Source organism: Danio rerio, chromosome 3 (genome assembly GCF_052040795.2).
Source record: "Danio rerio strain M-AB ecotype USA chromosome 3, GRCz13ab, whole genome shotgun sequence".
Taxonomy (NCBI): domain Eukaryota; kingdom Metazoa; phylum Chordata; class Actinopteri; order Cypriniformes; family Danionidae; genus Danio; species Danio rerio.
In genome coordinates this window covers 22478735-22496380 of record NC_141023.1, presented here as the reverse complement: position 1 = coordinate 22496380, position 17646 = coordinate 22478735, and the positions used below count along the sequence as shown (strand labels likewise).

Below are 17646 nucleotides of genomic sequence, written 5' to 3'. Positions count from 1 at the left end.
CCTATGTAGCCAGACCTCATACTGAAGGTTTGTGAACTTTCAAGCAGGTATCTTTGCAGCACAGAGAACACCAAGTGCAAGGAAGTTATGCTGCAAGTAAGTTAGGTGACATTAAAGGAGAGAAGGGTCTGGCTGCAGACGGAATTACATTCAAGCTCAGACCATATGCGCACAACTAACACCGCTCCTAACCCAATTTCACAGTGATGTCACCTGTTCTATTGAGTGCATGTGTCTTAAGACTGCATGACTGAGACTGCAAATCTGCAGCTAGATACTATTGAAGTGGGAGTAAGGATCGGATGGTGATAGAACATTAATAAAACACAATAGGTTGGATTCCATGTCCATGTACAAGACATTAAATAAATCAATGTAAACTCCAGGAGGTTTGTACAGCTCACTTAGAGCTGACCAGCCCATTCAGAGCTGGCTCTAACCTCCGTTTATACCCTTCTATGGAACTTTGGCCACTTTTAATGGTCAAGAACCACCCATTATGATATATGACTGACAGGTTAGCCAACCAATCAGGTTTTGCTTTGTGCCATGTCATGTTTGAAGATGTGGAAAAGTCTACTGAATAACAGCATGGCACACAACGAATTCACAAGCATCTTTAAAAATTCACAACAATGGCACATCAATATCCCTAATGATCTGTTAGCAAAACAGAAAAGAAAAAAATATTAACTAAAAACTATTTTATCCTGCTATACTAAAAGAATTTGAATATTATACAAACAACATAAAGGAAAGCACTAATAAAAAAAAGACATTAAACCATTTTTCTTACCTGAAGCCTTCAAGATCCTGTAACCTCACAGGGCCCTGACCGTTTATTAGTATGCATACATGCACATATATTGGTTTGTCTAATATTGTGTGTTTTGTACATCCCTGACCTTTTTTCATTTTCTTCTTTCCTTATTTATTTGTTTTGCTCTGTACTTTATTCTTTGAACATGTACATTAACAATAAGCATGAAAAATAAATTTTCTCTCATATTGTGATTAACGTAACTACTAGCAAAATAATGAGCCCCATTTGCACAGCTAAAGTGAACAATATTGTGCAAAGCATTCTCCCCTATTTTGGAGTGGGCATGTCAATGACATGCACACGCGCATTCTTTTGATAGCAAGGGTTAATCTATTATGAATAAGATTAGATTTTATGAACAACATTTGGCTTCACTCAGTTGCTGTAAAGTCATGTTAAGCATTTCCTTATTACGGACTTCAAACAGGGAGAAAAAGTTGAATGTAAAATTGCTGACTTCATCAACAAAATTATGACCCGCTCTTATGACAATAGTCAATGTTAATCACAAGTAAAGTTTGACAGAAATTTGGGTTTCCCTGGTCAGCGTTGAGCTGTTTCCTTTATGAACTTCTATACAGAGAATGTTTAAAGTGATATTGTTCACTTGATACAGTAAAATAAAAGCTTGTTCTTTTAACAGCAGAAAGTGTGTATGAGTATATTTTTATAGAAATTGGATTGTCCCCAGATGTTGTTAAGTTAAACCACATTAAGCTCTGATAATGGACTTCAATGGGGACAAAACGTTTAACGTCACAGTTCACTTCATCCACCTTTGCTAGTAGTTATTGTCAATTACAAGTGAAATTCATGGATTTTTGTTTTGCATAATTGTTAAACCACGTTAAGCGTTTTCCCTGTAATGCACTTGAATGGGGAGAAAACGCTTAAAGTGATGTTTTTACTTCATCTATAAAATTGGGGCTCGTTCTTTTTACAGTAGTTAGGGTTAATTACAAGAAAAGTTTGACAGAAATTTGGGTTTCTCTGGTTGGTATATTAAGCCACGTTATGCTTTTTTCACGTTGACTTTTATAATCTCCTCTGCTATTAGCCTATATGTTCATTTTTCATTACAGAATGAGCTCGAATGTAAATTTGCCACATTTTAAAGCTCAATGTCAAAGCCAAAACGTCACAAAACTAATTTTAACGTGCTTGGATATGTCAACTATGACGCATACCTTAAAAAATGGACTAACTGCCGTATTTTTTCCGTTTAGAAATTAAACATTTTTTTTATTTACTACGGCGGCAAATGCTTGCTGAATATTTATTCAGTCCCCCAGCTCAAAATACGTCCCTGCAACTATCTCTTGTACGATCTGGTTATTTACCAGCTGGACTTTAACCAAACACATAACAGAGCTAATAATAACACCGCCTTTGAAACGGCTTAACGATTATAAACTACGAGTGACACCCGTAAAGAAGCATGAAGTTATCAAATTTAACCTGTCACATCCGTATAGACGGGTCGCAAACACTGCTGCTTTCTGTTTAGACACAAAAGCGTTGATGACATAAGGCTAAAAATAAATCAAACGGCTCAATCGTAAACAATAAGCAAAACAACAGCACATAAAGGAATAGCTTTCACTTAACTTGAGTGTTGTTTTCGAAAACGCGTGGTCGATGGTTAATGACAATCACCTGCGCCGTCTATCAACCCCGGGTCATTGTTCACGCAAAACGTAAAATAATTATAAAATGCAGACGGCGATGACATGGAATAATGGTAATAAAAGATTCATATATTATTGGTATGAACTATTTTACAACTTAAAAATTTCTACAACGAAAAACACTTTCATATGGTCAGACTCATTACTTTGGCTTTTTTGTAGTTTTCTTTAAAAACACGCCACAGTCAAATCAAATCTGGCTTTGGTGGAATTTCACAGAATATGAAGGCACACGGACCTAAAACACACATATAAGAATGCTCATAAAAATAATGAAATAATATGAAAAACACTGCCTACCGTTGTTATCTGACAGTTAGGCCTACTTTCGTGTACTGCATGAACATCGTTTCTCATCCTGAAGAAACAAACCAATCACTTGAACAAACCTGACAAAAACTAAATTTAGCTTTTCTTAACATTAACATTTCTTTTATTGAAAATATTGCAACAACAGCAGAAAACTGCCCTGGACATTTCTCTGTATGAGACAAATATGCTCAGATTCGTATATTTAAGAAGTCTGACATAAAACAATTTTAGACTTAAGAGTGATGTCAGTGTCATCATCCATTTTGCCTTCTGTGTTTGTGGCAAACGTTTTCATAATAATATTATATTTTAACATTTTATGCAAATTAGAATTACAATGAAACATTAGAACTTCTCAAATATGTTTTAATCTTTTTTTAACAGCCATTGACTTGTATTGACTGTATTTTAGATTTACACTTTATGTGAGTAAAAGTGTAAATATCCTCTATTATATCATATTGAGTGCACACTCTTTCAGTTAAGGGGAAAACTTGCCATGTAAAAAGCTGAAAAGAAAAGCGTTGAGAAAAAATAAGTGCAAAATCTCTTCAGCAAGGCACAACACTTTCCTGACTAAATTGTTTAAACATTAAAAACTGTAATCTGGGACCATTTATTATAATTGGAGTCCAAATCAGTGTTAAAATCATCCTGTCATGTCTTTAAATATAAAACAAAAAGCATGAGCTAATTGAAAAGGTAGGCTGGAATGGTGAGTTTACAATAAGAAGTTTTGCATGTTCTGTATTATCAAGTGAAAACAATAGATTGAATAAATAGACAAAAAGTTTAGAATAAGCAGGATTAAAGAAAAGACAAGGCATAAAAACTTCCCATGAACTTGAAATAAATGTATACAGCAGGGGTCACCAATCCTGCTCTTCTTGCCTCAACACACCTGCCTGGATGTTTCAAGTATACCTAGTTAGACCTTGAATAGCTTGTTCAGGTGTGTTTGAATAGGGTTGGAGCTAAAATCTGCTGGACACCGGGCCTCCAGGAACAAGTTTGGTGACCACTGGTGTGAATTATTACTAATTATTAACTAATATGTTAAGAAATTGCTCTTTTGCTTGGACATTGTCTAAGTAAAAGTTATTTTCAGCAGACAGTAAATAACAATACACAAATCTGTGTAATCAGCTTCTATGGCACTTAAGAGGTTCTTTTATGTAGTTGCTGCATTTGGGACCTTTATCAGTAAATCAGGGAGGATTGTGCACAACATTCAAATAGTTCATTTAAAGTCTTCAACCAATACTACAGTACTACAAGACACTGTATTAAAGGGATAGTTAACCTAAAACCTGAAAACTCTGTCATCATTTACTCACATTTGACTTATTCCAAACCTGTTAAGACTTAGTATGTGCAACACAAAATAAGATACTTTGAAGAATGTTGTAAACCGGTAACCATTGACTTTCAAAGTATTTATTTAGTCCTTTCATGAAAGTCGATGATTACAGGTTTTCGGGTTTCTATAAGTATATCCTCTTTTGTGTTCAACCAAAAAAGAAACTTGTTAATGAGAGTTTGGAAACACTTGAGGGTGAGTAAGTGATTGTGTGAACCATCCCCTTTAAGATCTGGAGCTCAGCCGGATGCAGTGACCTCAGGATGAGATTTTGTGAGGTTTTATGAGCCGTGGTGCTGCTGAAGAGGTTTGGTCTCTGTTGTAGAGAGAGAGCAGAAGGAGTCAGGATGGGACTTGGCGAACTCCACCAGTTCATAAGACTCACGAATGTCCGAAAGACCAAGCCAGAATACAATCCAATGGCCGTTTACAAAACTGCCGTCACAGTGCTTGAAGTACCTGAGGAGAGTTTAGGGAGCAATGAGCCATGGATAGTGAATAGACAAAAACTGTGAGTGGCAAAAAAACAAAATGTGAACTGTAAAATGCGACTAAATTAATGGAAGTAGATTTGTTACCTTATAAATATTAAGTAAACAAACTATATGCATAATTATGAAAGTTAAGTCAATGGGTTTACTGACATTTATTTCAGTCATTTTCCTTTGACTTAGTCCCTTTATTTATCAGGAGTCGACACAACAGAATGAATCACCGACTTATCTAGCACATGTTTTACACAGTGGATGCCCTTCCAGCTGCAACCAATCACTGGGTAACATCCATAGACACTCATGCTCACTCATACACTATGACCGATTTAGTTTATTCAATTGACCTAAAGCGCATGTCCTTGGACTGTGGGGGGAAACCGGAGCACCTGGAGGAAACCCCCGCCAACAAAAGGAGAACATGCAAACGTGCAGAAATGCCAATTGGCCCAGCCTGGACTCAAACCAATGACCTTCTTGCTGTGAGGTGAAAGCGTTAATCAATGAGCCTCCGTGTCACCCATTTTTCTGACCTTCTTAAAGTAAAATCAACTTGTTGCTTTTAAGGCAGTGGGTTTACTGATTTTTTAAAACGCTTTTTACAGTGTGGAGGAGGGGACACACCAGGGATTGATGCGATTAGTGGTGCGGGATCTCCAGAAGAGCTTGCTGAAGTCCTGTCGAATGCATTCCCATAAGATCTGCCCAGTTCCCTGGCCTTGTTTACTGCTGCTGACCACAAACTTGTCCAGGTATGGAGTGCCACTGTTCACAGGCTCTGTGGTGATTATAGCAGCTGCACTGTAACTGCAACACAACACAAGTGGAGGTGTAACACTTTACAATAAGGTTCATTAGTTCATGCATTTACTAACATGAACAACTCTTGTACAGCATTTATTAATCATAATTGAACATTTACTAATGCATTATTAACATCCAAGTCCATGCTTGTTAACATTAGTTAATGCACCATGAGTTAATATGAACTAACAATGAACTACTGTATTTTCATTAACTAAAACTGACTAACATGAACAAATACAGTAGTAAATGTATTGTTCATTGTTTGTAACTAATGAACCTTATTGTAAAGTGTGACCAGTGCAGGTGTAGAAGCTCATTTTTTGGATGCAAAATACTGATTTATGAGCAATGTTTTACTGCTATTTAATTAAAAAAATTGACATTTTAATACACATTTATATTTTTTATTATAGCTTTTATATTGAATCAGAAAAGTGATAAGTGATACAGCTAAAATCGTAGATTACATTTTTAAAATATATAAAATATAAAATAAATGTTGTAATAGTTTTGTCCAAGCCAATTCATACACGTAAACATAAAGTAATGTATTAATATTAATTTACAAGTGTTGGTTTATTATTGGAAAATGATTGAATAATCATCATAGTTGTATTAGTAGTAATAATAATAATAATAATAATAATAATACATTTGTGCACACTTTGCAACAGCAACAATTATACACAAATACACATAATAGTTAATAATATTACACTACACAGCAACTTTTTGGCTAAATTATAAAAACAACAACAACAGACATTATTATGCATTTGATGTAAAAACATTATTATTCTAATTATTAATAGTAGTGATAGTATCAAAAAAACTACAAACTATACACTAATATTAACAACAACAACAACACCAACAATTTTATTAATATTAGTTTTAATAATAATAATAATAATAATAATTGCATTAATTCTAGTACTATTAATAATAATAATGATAATAAATAATAATAAAAGTTGTATTTATATTAGTTTTTATATTAATGATAATAATAATAATAATAATAATAGTAATAGTAAATTGTATAAATATTAGCTCAATAATAGTTATTATAATAATAATCATCATCATCATCATTATCATTATTTTATTAATATTAGTTTTAATAATAATAATTGTATTAATATTAGCTCAATAATATTATTATTAATAATAATAATAATACTATTAATATTAGCTTTAATACTACTACTAATAATAATAATTATTGTTATTATTGTTTGTATTATTATTATTATTATATTAATATTAGGTTTAATAATAATAATAATAATAATAATTATTATTATTATTATTATTATTATTACTATTAATATTATTATTTTACTAATATTAGCTTTAATAAAAATAAATAATAATAATAATAATTTTATTAATATTAGCTTTAATCATAATAACAACAATAATAATAATGATTATTATTATTATTATTATTATTATTATATTAAAATTAACTTTAATAATATAACTATTATTAATAATAATAATAATAATAATAATTAAAAAAAAATAATAATAATAACAGTATAGCGGAGACAGGTAACCAGAAAGAGAGGAGTAGGATTGCTCGGTAAGGACCTCAGTGCTTTATGTCGATTGCCTAACCACTACTAAGCTATTGGTGCAGACCATATGATCTTTTAAATAAAAATATAAATAGTTACATTTAAATTTAATAGTTAACTTTTTAATAAAAAAGTTCTCAAAAAAATAAATAAATAAATAGCAGCTCAACTACCATTAATCTTAAGTATGCGCCTTCAATTGCAGAAAACACTATTACAAACACTGCCACTACTCGTAGTAACAACTAACACCCTCAATATTACACCTCGTCCTGGCTGAATCATGAAAATATGACATTTCCATAGCTTCCATTCAAATGACTCGGCTTTCCCTTAAATAGTAAGCGGTAAACTCTGTGTTACAAGATTTAATATAGGTGTGAAGCGTAGAAATAACCTGTCGTTACCCTTCCGACAGGTAAACAGAATGCAGTCTGCCCTCCAGAGATGCTATATAATCCTCTCTCAGATTCTTCTCGAAAGACTTGTTAATCAGCGCCAGCAGACGGTCAACATCAATGTCCTCCAGACTGCTGTATCTGTGAAGAGCGAAGACATTTTTATTGTGATTTTTTTAAGATTTACAATGCAAATCCAACTACAACCACTTGTTAGGTAAACAAATATGATGCATCTACCAAAATACAGAAATTTGTATTTTACATAGTTGTTATTTTACATAGTACAAGTGTATTGCACAAAAATGATATAAACATTTGCATATTATTCAATAACATTATTTAAATCAATACAAAAATATCGGCCTAAGAAATCTGCAGAAACTGAATTTCTATGAGCGCAGATTCCTTGTGGTCCTATTTTATCATGTCAAGTAAACTCATCAGAATTTTTAAAATAACTTTGCTGATGAACCAACAATTATAGAAATTGTTATTCATTCATCCATTCAGTCTCTTTATTTATCCAGGTTAAATCTCTTTAATAAGACTGACCTGGCCAAGAGTGACCTGTTACACAAACAGCACTTTGAGCTCTTACGCTTATTCTTAATTTATTTTATCTTATTTCATTCTCTAAATTTGTAACCTGTGTTATGTTGTCAATTTATGTTGTTTGATGTAGCACCTTGGTCCTGGAGGAACATTGTTTCGTTTTACTGGGTACGGCCCTTTCTATTGTTGAAATGACAATAAAGCCGACTTGACTTGACTTGAAGAAAATGCTTTGTAAATTGAGCCACAAGCTGGATGATATCCAAAAACCATGTTTTTTCCTAGCTCTGTTTAAACACAGAACACTTCAAAATATAACAGATTGTTTGCACAGAATTTGAAGTATCAATAAAATGCAGTTAGACCACAAACATACACTGATGCTAACTCTGCTTCTCAAATGAGGTGCAGTAAGTTTTAATGTACACGTATAATGACTTACTGCTAATCTTTCAGCATGGTTTGATGTTTCTACTGGCAGTTCACAAAGAGAGTGTGAATAATGGCAGGCCTGAAATCTAATTATACAGTACGTCAGATTTATGAGAACAGCTTGTTCATTCTTGACACTCTGAAAATTCAGGCTGGAGCGGATTGTGATCAGACAAACCTTGAGTCAACAGCACAGTGTAGCTGTATATATACAGTACAAATAATATAATATAAAACAGATGAATGTCAACTATTTTATGATCTGATAACTTCTTAAAATGGAAACACTAATGAAAATAAATCATATATGGTACCTGCGTATAGGGTCTCCATTTTTAAACAGGGTACCCGAGCCTAAAAGTAACAAAAAGTACATATTTAATGCCTCATTTGCATATTCAAACATAAGATTTTAGAAAAAAAAGTCTGCAATATCCAACACAATCAGTCAACTTTAGAGATATTGTGATATATGTTTGTGTTTTGCCTTGATTAAATATTTAATTATTATCAGCAGATATTTAAACCCAGCACATTCAGTATCTACACTCTCAGAAATAAAGGTACGTGAGCTGTCACTGGGATGGTACCTTTTCCAAAGGTACACTTAAATGGTCATATTGGTACCTCGAAAGTATATATTAGTACCTAAAAATGTTAAGAGGAACACTTTTGTGCTTTTTAGGTACTAATATGTACTCTTGAGGTATTAATATGGACCTTTTAGGTGCAAATTTGTACCTTTTGAAAAGGTACCACCCCAGTGACAGCTCACATACCTTTATTTCTGAGAGTGTACAGGAGAGCTGTAGCAGTTCTAACATAAGTTATGCATTTTTTAAATATATTTTATTTAAGGTTTTTCACATTTTAAAGAACAAACCCAAATCCCTCCCATGCCAGCAAATAGTAATAAATAAACTTATGAGAAATGTAAATACATATGCAAATCCACAACTGATACCTAATCATATTCCTCCATTGGTAATCTATACCTGCACATATCCACAAGTCCAATCAAATACCTGCTTATGTACAATAAGTTATGCATTTTGACCTGTAATGAGAAGTGTTGTGTGCTGTTAGGTGTGTGTTGTCGATCTCCAGGCTCACCTTTGTGACTAAAGAGCTCAGTGAGGAGTGTGTTTGCAGAGGTGAGCACAGCTGAACTTTCCACCGGCAGCAGATTGAGCAGCTCTGCAATACTGCCGATGCGCTTCTGCTCCACCTCATTCAGCCATTCTGCACAACTCAGAGCCGGCAAATCACCCGGTAATGACACCAAACCCAGCACCTCAAACCAACAACACATGCAGCACTTACTAAGAAGCACTTTAGCCAGCCATCTCTCAGTTATATTTAAGAGAAAAGACAATTAAATAAAACCAAACATCATCAGCATGGAAATTAATTCAATATTTTTGATGCAAATGTAAATGAGAGACAGAATTGACTGCTGCAAACCTTCCAGAAATGTATACATGATATAAACACTGCCACCTTGTGTTCATTGTACGCTATCAAAGCAACATTTTTTTTTCTTTACAAGTTGAACCTCAGGGCGAGAGGTGTCCAAACTCAGTCCAGGAGGGCCAGCCGCCAATGTTCTGCTGAGTTTAGCACCAACTTGCTTCAACACACCTGCCAGGAAGTTTCTTGTATACAGTATCTAGTAAGAGCTTGATTAGCTGGTTGAGATGTGATTAGGGTTGGAGCTAAACTCTCATGGACACCGGCCCTGCAGGACTGAGTTTGGACACCCCAGACTGAATATATAGTTACAGTATATAGTGCTCAGAATAAATGAGTACACACTCTTTTTTTCCATTTCTCATTAAATATAGCCAATGGTGCATTAAAAAAATGATGTTGTGTTAAACAGTTAAATCATAAGTTCCATTAAAATAAGAGTTTGGTCAGCTATGGTCTTAGGAAATAGAAAGATAATACATTTAAATTGAAGTTTAAACATATTTTTTTTTTCATTTCTCTTTTTGTCCGAATTAAAAACATTTTATTTAATATTTTTTAAACATATTCAATCATTTTGGGTGTATAAACTAAGCAAATGTGTCTATAACGTAGTATTAATGTGTAATATATGAATAATATGGTTATACATATACATATAAACTACACACAAGGTTTGTGTGTGTGTGTGTGTGTGTGTGTGTGTGTGTGTGTACACACACACACACACACACACACACACACACACATTCACATATCAACTCTACATATTTGATAAAAGACACTACTGTATTTTTAATCTAATAAATATGATGCATTTATTTGATCTTAAATACTGCCCAATACTAATATTTTCCTGTATAACTTTATTTTCTGTGTTCTATTTATATATATGTACTTCTGTGATGCAAAATGTTGCAGTCATTCCTCCAGTATCATTCAAGTTCCAGAAATTATTCTGACATGCTCAAGAACCATTTCTCATTATCATCAATGAGCAGTATAAATCAAACAGACTAATAATGATTTCTTGCATTCGTCTCTTGGCTGTACCTTGTGGTTTTGGTTGCGGATTCCCCCTGAGCTGTTCAGGAAGATGACTTTGAGAGGCTGTAGTGTCTGTGAGATGGCCGTGGTCACCTGGATGGAGCGGAGGACAGAAGAGCGACCGGTCGTATCGCGACCCACTGGACACACCAGAGGAATCACTCGACAGTCCAGAGTCCATTGCAGAAGAGCTGAGTCCACAACTACTGACGGCCCACTGCTGACAAACGCACACACAAAAAGAGAGATTTGTTTGTTTATTTATTTATTGGTAATATTATTATTATTATTATTATAAATATAAAAAGTCAGTTTTCACAAATGTTGTGTAAATATTCGTATGAGGCGTTATTTATTAAAAACAGCATTTTGCATATATTTACCTGAAGTCAATTATAAATAAGTAACAATAAATAATAATAATAATAATAATAATGATTGATTGATTGATTAATTAAAATGATAAAATAATAAAAATGAATAACAACATAATCTATATGTTTAAAAATATTTACATAAACGTAAAAAATCTAAAAGTCTATTACAGTTTCTTCCAACTGCTTACACACAAAATCTTTTCTTGTCACATGATTTCTAAAACATCTCTCTTGCAAAACAATGCAAAACAACACAGCAAATCTCCAAAACCAGAAGCTATTTCTCAGCTTTGAACTCAGTTTCCAACTGCATAAAACACTTTTTTTAAAACACAGAATTTTGAAAAAAAAAATCTGCAGACATATGCAAAAATTATTTTGGGAGTTTCGTAACTAAAATCTTAACATATGAAATAAAAATACTAGCTTTGTAACTTATATAATGTTTACGATAAAATCCATCTAGATCCACTTATTTGATAAACAAAACAAGTCTCTCATATAATAAATCTACTAAAAAACAGAAAATATGACTTTACAAACTGTATTGTAGATAAATTAAATGAACACTTTCATATTAGTCAATAATATTACTGAAATTAATTTAAAAACTGAATAAATTTTAATTTAAACACATTTACACAGGTAAATAAATAGACTTTACGGTGGGCTAAAAATCTGCAGAAATATGTGGATATCTGTGTGTGCAGATTCCATGTGGGCCTGCTGATCACTTACCAATGAATGCTTTACTCTAGTATAGGCCCAAGGTGATAGGACGCTGGGCTGTTCTGGTCCAATAAAAACTGGTTTGCCACCCATTCACAATTTGTGGTTTTGTACCTACGGCATATTTACCTTTTTTTAAATATTAAATTCCTATAAATAAGAATAGATAAATTATTTTTAAACTCAGTGCTGTAAAGTGTATGATGGGTAGCCTTATGCCAACATGATGCCCACATGATTTTGTTTTTTTACATTTTTACATACAGTTTGTTTATCTTTTTTGTATGCTACTGTATACAACAGTAATGTTTGCCCAAGTTAATATTTTCTGTTTCTTCACTGCATTGGTGTTTACAGTGTACCTATCCCCCCTCTCAGCAGATCACTGCCACTGTAGAACATTGAATTGAATTGTAGATATAAGCCTATAAAGAGCAAAGAACTTTAGATTTCAAACAACAGTGTTGACATGCTGTATCCAAAAGTGTTATATTATGAAAGACGTGTTTACCATTCGATGCAAATGCTTCATTCTGACATGTGCTTATGGCATTTTGAACGCAGATTTTCATTTTGAAGGAAATGTGAGGGATTTTGCTGTTTGTCGGTGCAGTTTTAAGAATTGTGTGTAGTTTTGAAAAAAGGCGACACTGTTTTGAAAACGTGTAAGCAGTTGGAAAAACTGTAAACATTTATACATATTAGGGGAAAAGATTGTGAAAATTGTATTATATACTGTAGTTAGATTTATTATAGATTATGAATTTCTAGGCCAGAAATCACAACAATATTAAGTCAGGAAACTAAATTCTTGTTTTATTTTTTGTGAGAATTAAATTTATTTGAGGATATTTTGAGAATCTGTTTTAAAATCACTTCATAATTGAGAAAACTAGTTTTTTTTTTTGAAGAATAGAAATCTGTGCATAATCAACAACATCATGTTTGCTCTACATTATCCCTCATTTACCATTTTTAGTGTGACCAGGCAACAGTATAACAACAGTATAGTTTTTCGAAAATACTCTACATTTAAAATAAAAATGATATAACCACATAATAAGAATTGGAACCAAAACCCAAAATCTAAATCCACAAGGAGCACAAACAATAAAGGTGGCATGTGTTGCTTGAGGCATACATTAATAATAAAAATACCATTATCGAGCATGGATCTCAGTACTAATATCATTATATGTAGTGTTAAAACTGTGAACAGGCATTTAAAATGACTCCCAAACCTGCTGCCGTCCAGAGGGTTGTCCTGCAGTTGTAAAAGTGCCTCTGAACTAAAGAAAGGCATCACATTGGCGGAGTTGTCCTGAAGTGCTTCTGTTAAAGCTTGACAGTGTTTCACCATTACAGTCCTGGCGAGAGGGGAATCGGTGGCAGATCTGGTGTGGTCGTCTTCCGTAATCTCAGCAGGCAGTCCCATCACCACCACAAGCTTCATATCCATCCGCTGCAGGAACGAGAGCCCGAAAGCCAAACTCTGGACCATCTCATGGCTATCAAATACTGAAGGGTCAACCTGCAGACCATACAAAAATCAGCTTTAGGATGCATATTGGAAACGACATGACCTCAAAGAACAACTGTGTGCGTGGGTTGTTTGTAGGCTCACATCGAATCATGTTAATATTAATTTAATATACATTTATTCTGTTTTTATATTAATTTCAGCATTATTATTGAATATGAACCAAATATTTCTATGATTTATGTACAATGCAGTTTGTTAAGTAAACTTTTGTTTTTTAGTATAAATTTTATGAGACTAACACTCACCGGCCACTTTATTAGGCACACCTGTCCAACTGCTCTTTAACGCAAATTTCTAATCAGCCAATCACATGGCAGCAACTCAATGCATTTAGGCATGTAGACATGGTCAAGATAATCTGCTGCAGTTCAAACCGAGCACCAGAATGGGCAAGAAAGGTGATTTAAGTGAATTTAAACGTGGTATCAATGTTAATGTAAGACGAGCTGGTTTGAGTATTTCAGAAAATGCTGATTTTCTTTGTTTACAGAGAATGGTCTAAAAAAAGAGAAAATATCCAGAAAGTGTCAGTTTTGTAAGCGCAAATGACTTGTTAATGCCAGAGATCAGAGGAGAATGGCCAGACTGGTTCGAGGTGATAGACAGGCAACAGTGACTCAAAAAAAAAAAACACTTGTTGTAACCGAGGTATGCAGGAGAGCATCTCTGAATGCACAACACGTCCAACCCTGAGGCAGATGGGCTACAGCAGCAGAAAACCACACCGGGTGCCACTCCTGTCAGCTAAGAACAGGAAACTGAGGCTACAGTTCACACAGGCTCACCGAAATTGGGCAATAGAAGATTGGAAAAGCGTTGCCTGGTCTGATGAGTTTCGATTTCTGCTGTGACGTTCAGATAGTAGGGTCAGAATTTGGCATCAATAACATGAAATCATGAATCCATCCTGCCTTGTATCACAGTTCTGACTGGTGGTGATGGTGTAATGGTGTGGGGGATATTTTCTTGCCACACTTTGGACCTATTAGTACCAAATGAGCATCTTGTTAATACCACAGCCTACCTGAGTATTGTTGCTGACCATGTCCATCCCATGACCACAGTGTACCCATCTTCTGATGACTACTTGCAACAGGATAACACTCCATTTCATAAAGCATGAATCATCTCAGACTGGTTTCTTGAACATGACAATGAGTTTACTGTACTCAAATGGCCTCCACAGTCACCAGATCTCAATCCAATAGAGCACCTTTGGGATGTGGTGGAACGGGAGATTCGCATCATAGATTTGCAGCCGACAAATCTGCTGCAACTGCGTGATGCTATCATGACAATATGGACCAAAACCTCAGAGAATATTCCCTGTACCTTGTTGAATCTGTGCCACGAAGGATTGAGGCAGTTCTAAAGGCAAAAGGGTCTCCAACCTGGTACTAGTAAGGTCTACCTAATAATGTGATCGATGAGTGTATTTTGTTTGCTAAACAAGGGGGGTTCCAATTGAATATGCATTGTAAATCTTAAATAAAAGTTAAAAAGTTTTTAGTTACGTTCTAATTTCTGAGCAGAAATAGCAAAAAAATTCTAGTAGATTCTACCTGGACCTAGTCATTTGCCAATAAAATTTGAATATATTTTTATGATACCACAATTATTTTTATTATAACAGTTAGGTAAACCTACAATACAGTTTTTATAAAGTCATTTAGATATAAATTTTAGACTACTGAATCTGAAAGTGTTCTTTAAGGCTATTAGGAGGTCATATATCTGTAGCGTACCCTATATTAGGTTAATTTAGTTTGAGCAGTGATCCTGAAACAGGAAAAGGCTTCAATTGTCAGCAGAGTCAACAAGCTAGAAACTATGACAGAAAGGATCTGTCCACTCATGCACAATTTAGGCAGCAGCAGCACAGATGAATAGATGGTCAAGTCTTCACATTAGATGTTCAAATTGTGCTTCTGATTAAACTATGCTACAGTGGCAAATATGTCACTTTAACAAATGACTATTATATTACTATTATATTTTATATCATATACTGCTCAAAAAACAAAGGGAGCACTTAAACAACACAATGTAAATCCAAGTGTTTCCTTTAGTTTTTGAGCAGTATATATTATACTATATGTATACTATAATACTTTTATGTACATATCAATCATTTCATATATTTTTTAGGAATCAATTTGTAAAAAATCATATTTAATATACATTTAAAATGTTTATTGAACATTTACACATTAAATACAATTTATTTAGAAAACATCATAAAGTTTGAGAGTTAGAGCAGAATTAACTTGTAAACAAAAATAAAGCACAGTGTCAAAACTATCTGTTAATGAACAGTTTCCATATTTTGTGATTCACAAGTGTTTTCTGTTTATTTACAGTTGTGAATTGCATTATGGGATGCTGACCTCCACTGTCGACTTTTGATGTGGAAAATTCAACTCTACAACTTAAAGTGACTTTTACTGACATTATAGTAGTTTGAAATAATATAATGTATAGGATATAATATATACAGAAAAAAGTGTACTTAATAAAGTGTCCGATGAGTGTATTTTGTTTACTAAACAAGGGGTTCCAAATGAATTTGCATTGTAAATCTTAAATAAAGGTTTAAAATTTTTTAGTTACACTCTAATTTCTGAGCAGAAATAGCAAAAAATGTTAGAATGGACCTAGTCATTTGCCAATAAAATTTAAGTTTCATATTTTTACAATACCACAATTATTTTTATGATAACTGTTAAGGAGAATTACAATACAAATTTTCTTTTATTTATATTTTAGACTACTAAATATATAAAGAAATAAGTCTGTAAGATAACAGAACATGTCCTGGCACTTTATTACAAGGTTTTTGTACTGTAATTTAAAACACAAATTTAAAATGCTCATAAAAGTCACCTTGTCCAACCTTACAAGGTTAAATGTTGTTGGAAGAAAGATCATGGTCCCTTTAATGCAATTCAAAAGCATAAATAAACTGGGAAAAATAAAAACATGAATCACAAAATACGAAAAACTGCCAATTTACAGATTTTTTTTTTTTTTACAGTGTATTAGGTTAAATATTAGCATGAACTTATGAAAACAGAGATCTTTCTAGAATGCTAATTTGTGGCACAATAACTATTTATTTATTTAATTGTTTGTTATTAAATTGTGAAATTTTAGTTGTAATCGTGCAAAATATTTTCTTTCATGTAAATGCTAATTGGAAGTCAATTATTACTGTTTTTATGATATTTTTGATCAAATAAACCCATAGTTATTAACAGAAGAAACTTGGTGTCAAGGGTGTCAACTCAAAAGTAGGCTGTATTTTCTTAAAGTAACAACTTTAATTTGATGGAATATTTGGCTGGTTTTTAGCCTACCTATTTTAATATACATCACTTAATGAAATAATAATAAAATACACAAAAATGGTCTATTACCCATGACTCGTGAATTCTGCAGTATGTACAAGTGAGTTGAGTACACGCACCTCCAGCACCGCGAAGGCAGGAGTGGACCCGGCCCGCTGAAAATGTGTCAGCCAGTAGCGCGCCTCCCGCGGGTCTCCTCCAATCTCACGGAGGAAAGCTTTGACATCTCTGTAGATCAGCGTGCGGTTGGACCAGGCGCTGCGCTCACCCAGGGACGAGTGGTTGTAGGACTCTTGCTGGCTCCACAGCGGGGTTTTGCTGCCATGTCCAGCGGTCCTGGAAGAGCTCATGCGCCGGTTCACCTCTGCTGCGCTCCGCCGATGGGGACCGCTCCTCTGCGAACTCAAAGCGAACGGTTTGGTCCAAAACTGGCCAGCCATGACCATGGCCCTGCAACCGGACGAACCACTGTTGACTTTGGCCATGAGTCGCAGAGGTGAACCTAAAAATTGTAGCTTTCGTTGACCTGAGGAGTTGGAGTGAATGCTGTCCAGGCGCAGCCACGTGCCTCAACCAGCTGACCGGAGAGCGGCTTGATAATACCCGGTCCAAATCAGCAACTTTAGAAATAAGGTCTTTGGTTTTCCTCTTTTGGAGAGAGACTTCAAAGGTAAAATAAGATAA

At 34.0% G+C, this 17646-nt stretch overlaps 2 protein-coding genes and 1 long non-coding RNA gene across 10 annotated transcripts in view; 1 reads left to right on the top strand and 2 right to left on the bottom strand.

The window, feature by feature from the left end:
* Nucleotides 1–3106, bottom strand: part of b4galnt2.2 (beta-1,4-N-acetyl-galactosaminyltransferase 2 (SID blood group), tandelm duplication 2) — a 14722-nt gene extending 11616 nt beyond the window's left edge. The window contains exons 1-2 of one of the 5 annotated variants that reach the window (XM_087244323.1): nucleotides 2980–3106; nucleotides 2812–2869 (exon numbers count right to left, since the gene is read on the bottom strand). Coding sequence is in view for 1 of the 5 variants with exons in the window: in XM_087244320.1 (XP_087100446.1) it covers nucleotides 797–915 (119 nt within the window). In the remaining 4 variants the exon portion in view is untranslated. Of the gene's footprint in view, nucleotides 1–796; nucleotides 2464–2811; nucleotides 2903–2979 lie in introns of those variants that run through there. The other 4 variants (XM_087244322.1, XM_087244320.1, XM_087244321.1 and 1 more) reach the window with 4 other exon arrangements.
* LOC141381188 (uncharacterized) overlaps nucleotides 1–8245 on the top strand; it is a 30301-nt gene extending 22056 nt beyond the window's left edge. For 2 of the 3 annotated variants that reach the window (XR_015480754.1, XR_015480756.1), the window contains 2 exons: nucleotides 5280–5426; nucleotides 7483–8245. This is a non-coding gene — a long non-coding RNA (uncharacterized LOC141381188). Of the gene's footprint in view, nucleotides 1–4636; nucleotides 5162–5279; nucleotides 5427–7482 lie in introns of those variants that run through there. The other variant, XR_015480755.1, reaches the window with a different exon arrangement.
* On the bottom strand, nucleotides 2916–17646 carry nags (N-acetylglutamate synthase). Of its 2 annotated transcripts, none has more exons than XM_087242792.1 (8): nucleotides 17082–17533; nucleotides 13314–13603; nucleotides 10973–11186; nucleotides 9563–9743; nucleotides 8764–8803; nucleotides 7472–7603; nucleotides 5299–5481; nucleotides 2916–4642 (listed from the first exon to the last, which is right to left on the bottom strand). In XM_087242792.1, the coding sequence occupies exons 1-8, from the start codon at nucleotides 17445–17447 to the stop codon at nucleotides 4465–4467; spliced, it is 1584 nt and encodes a 527-aa protein (XP_087098918.1). In that variant the 5' UTR covers nucleotides 17448–17533; the 3' UTR covers nucleotides 2916–4464. The 2 variants fall into 2 exon arrangements, with proteins under 2 accessions (XP_087098918.1, NP_001410708.1); NM_001423779.1 differs by having other exon boundaries at nucleotides 4199–4642; nucleotides 10973–11183; nucleotides 17082–17646.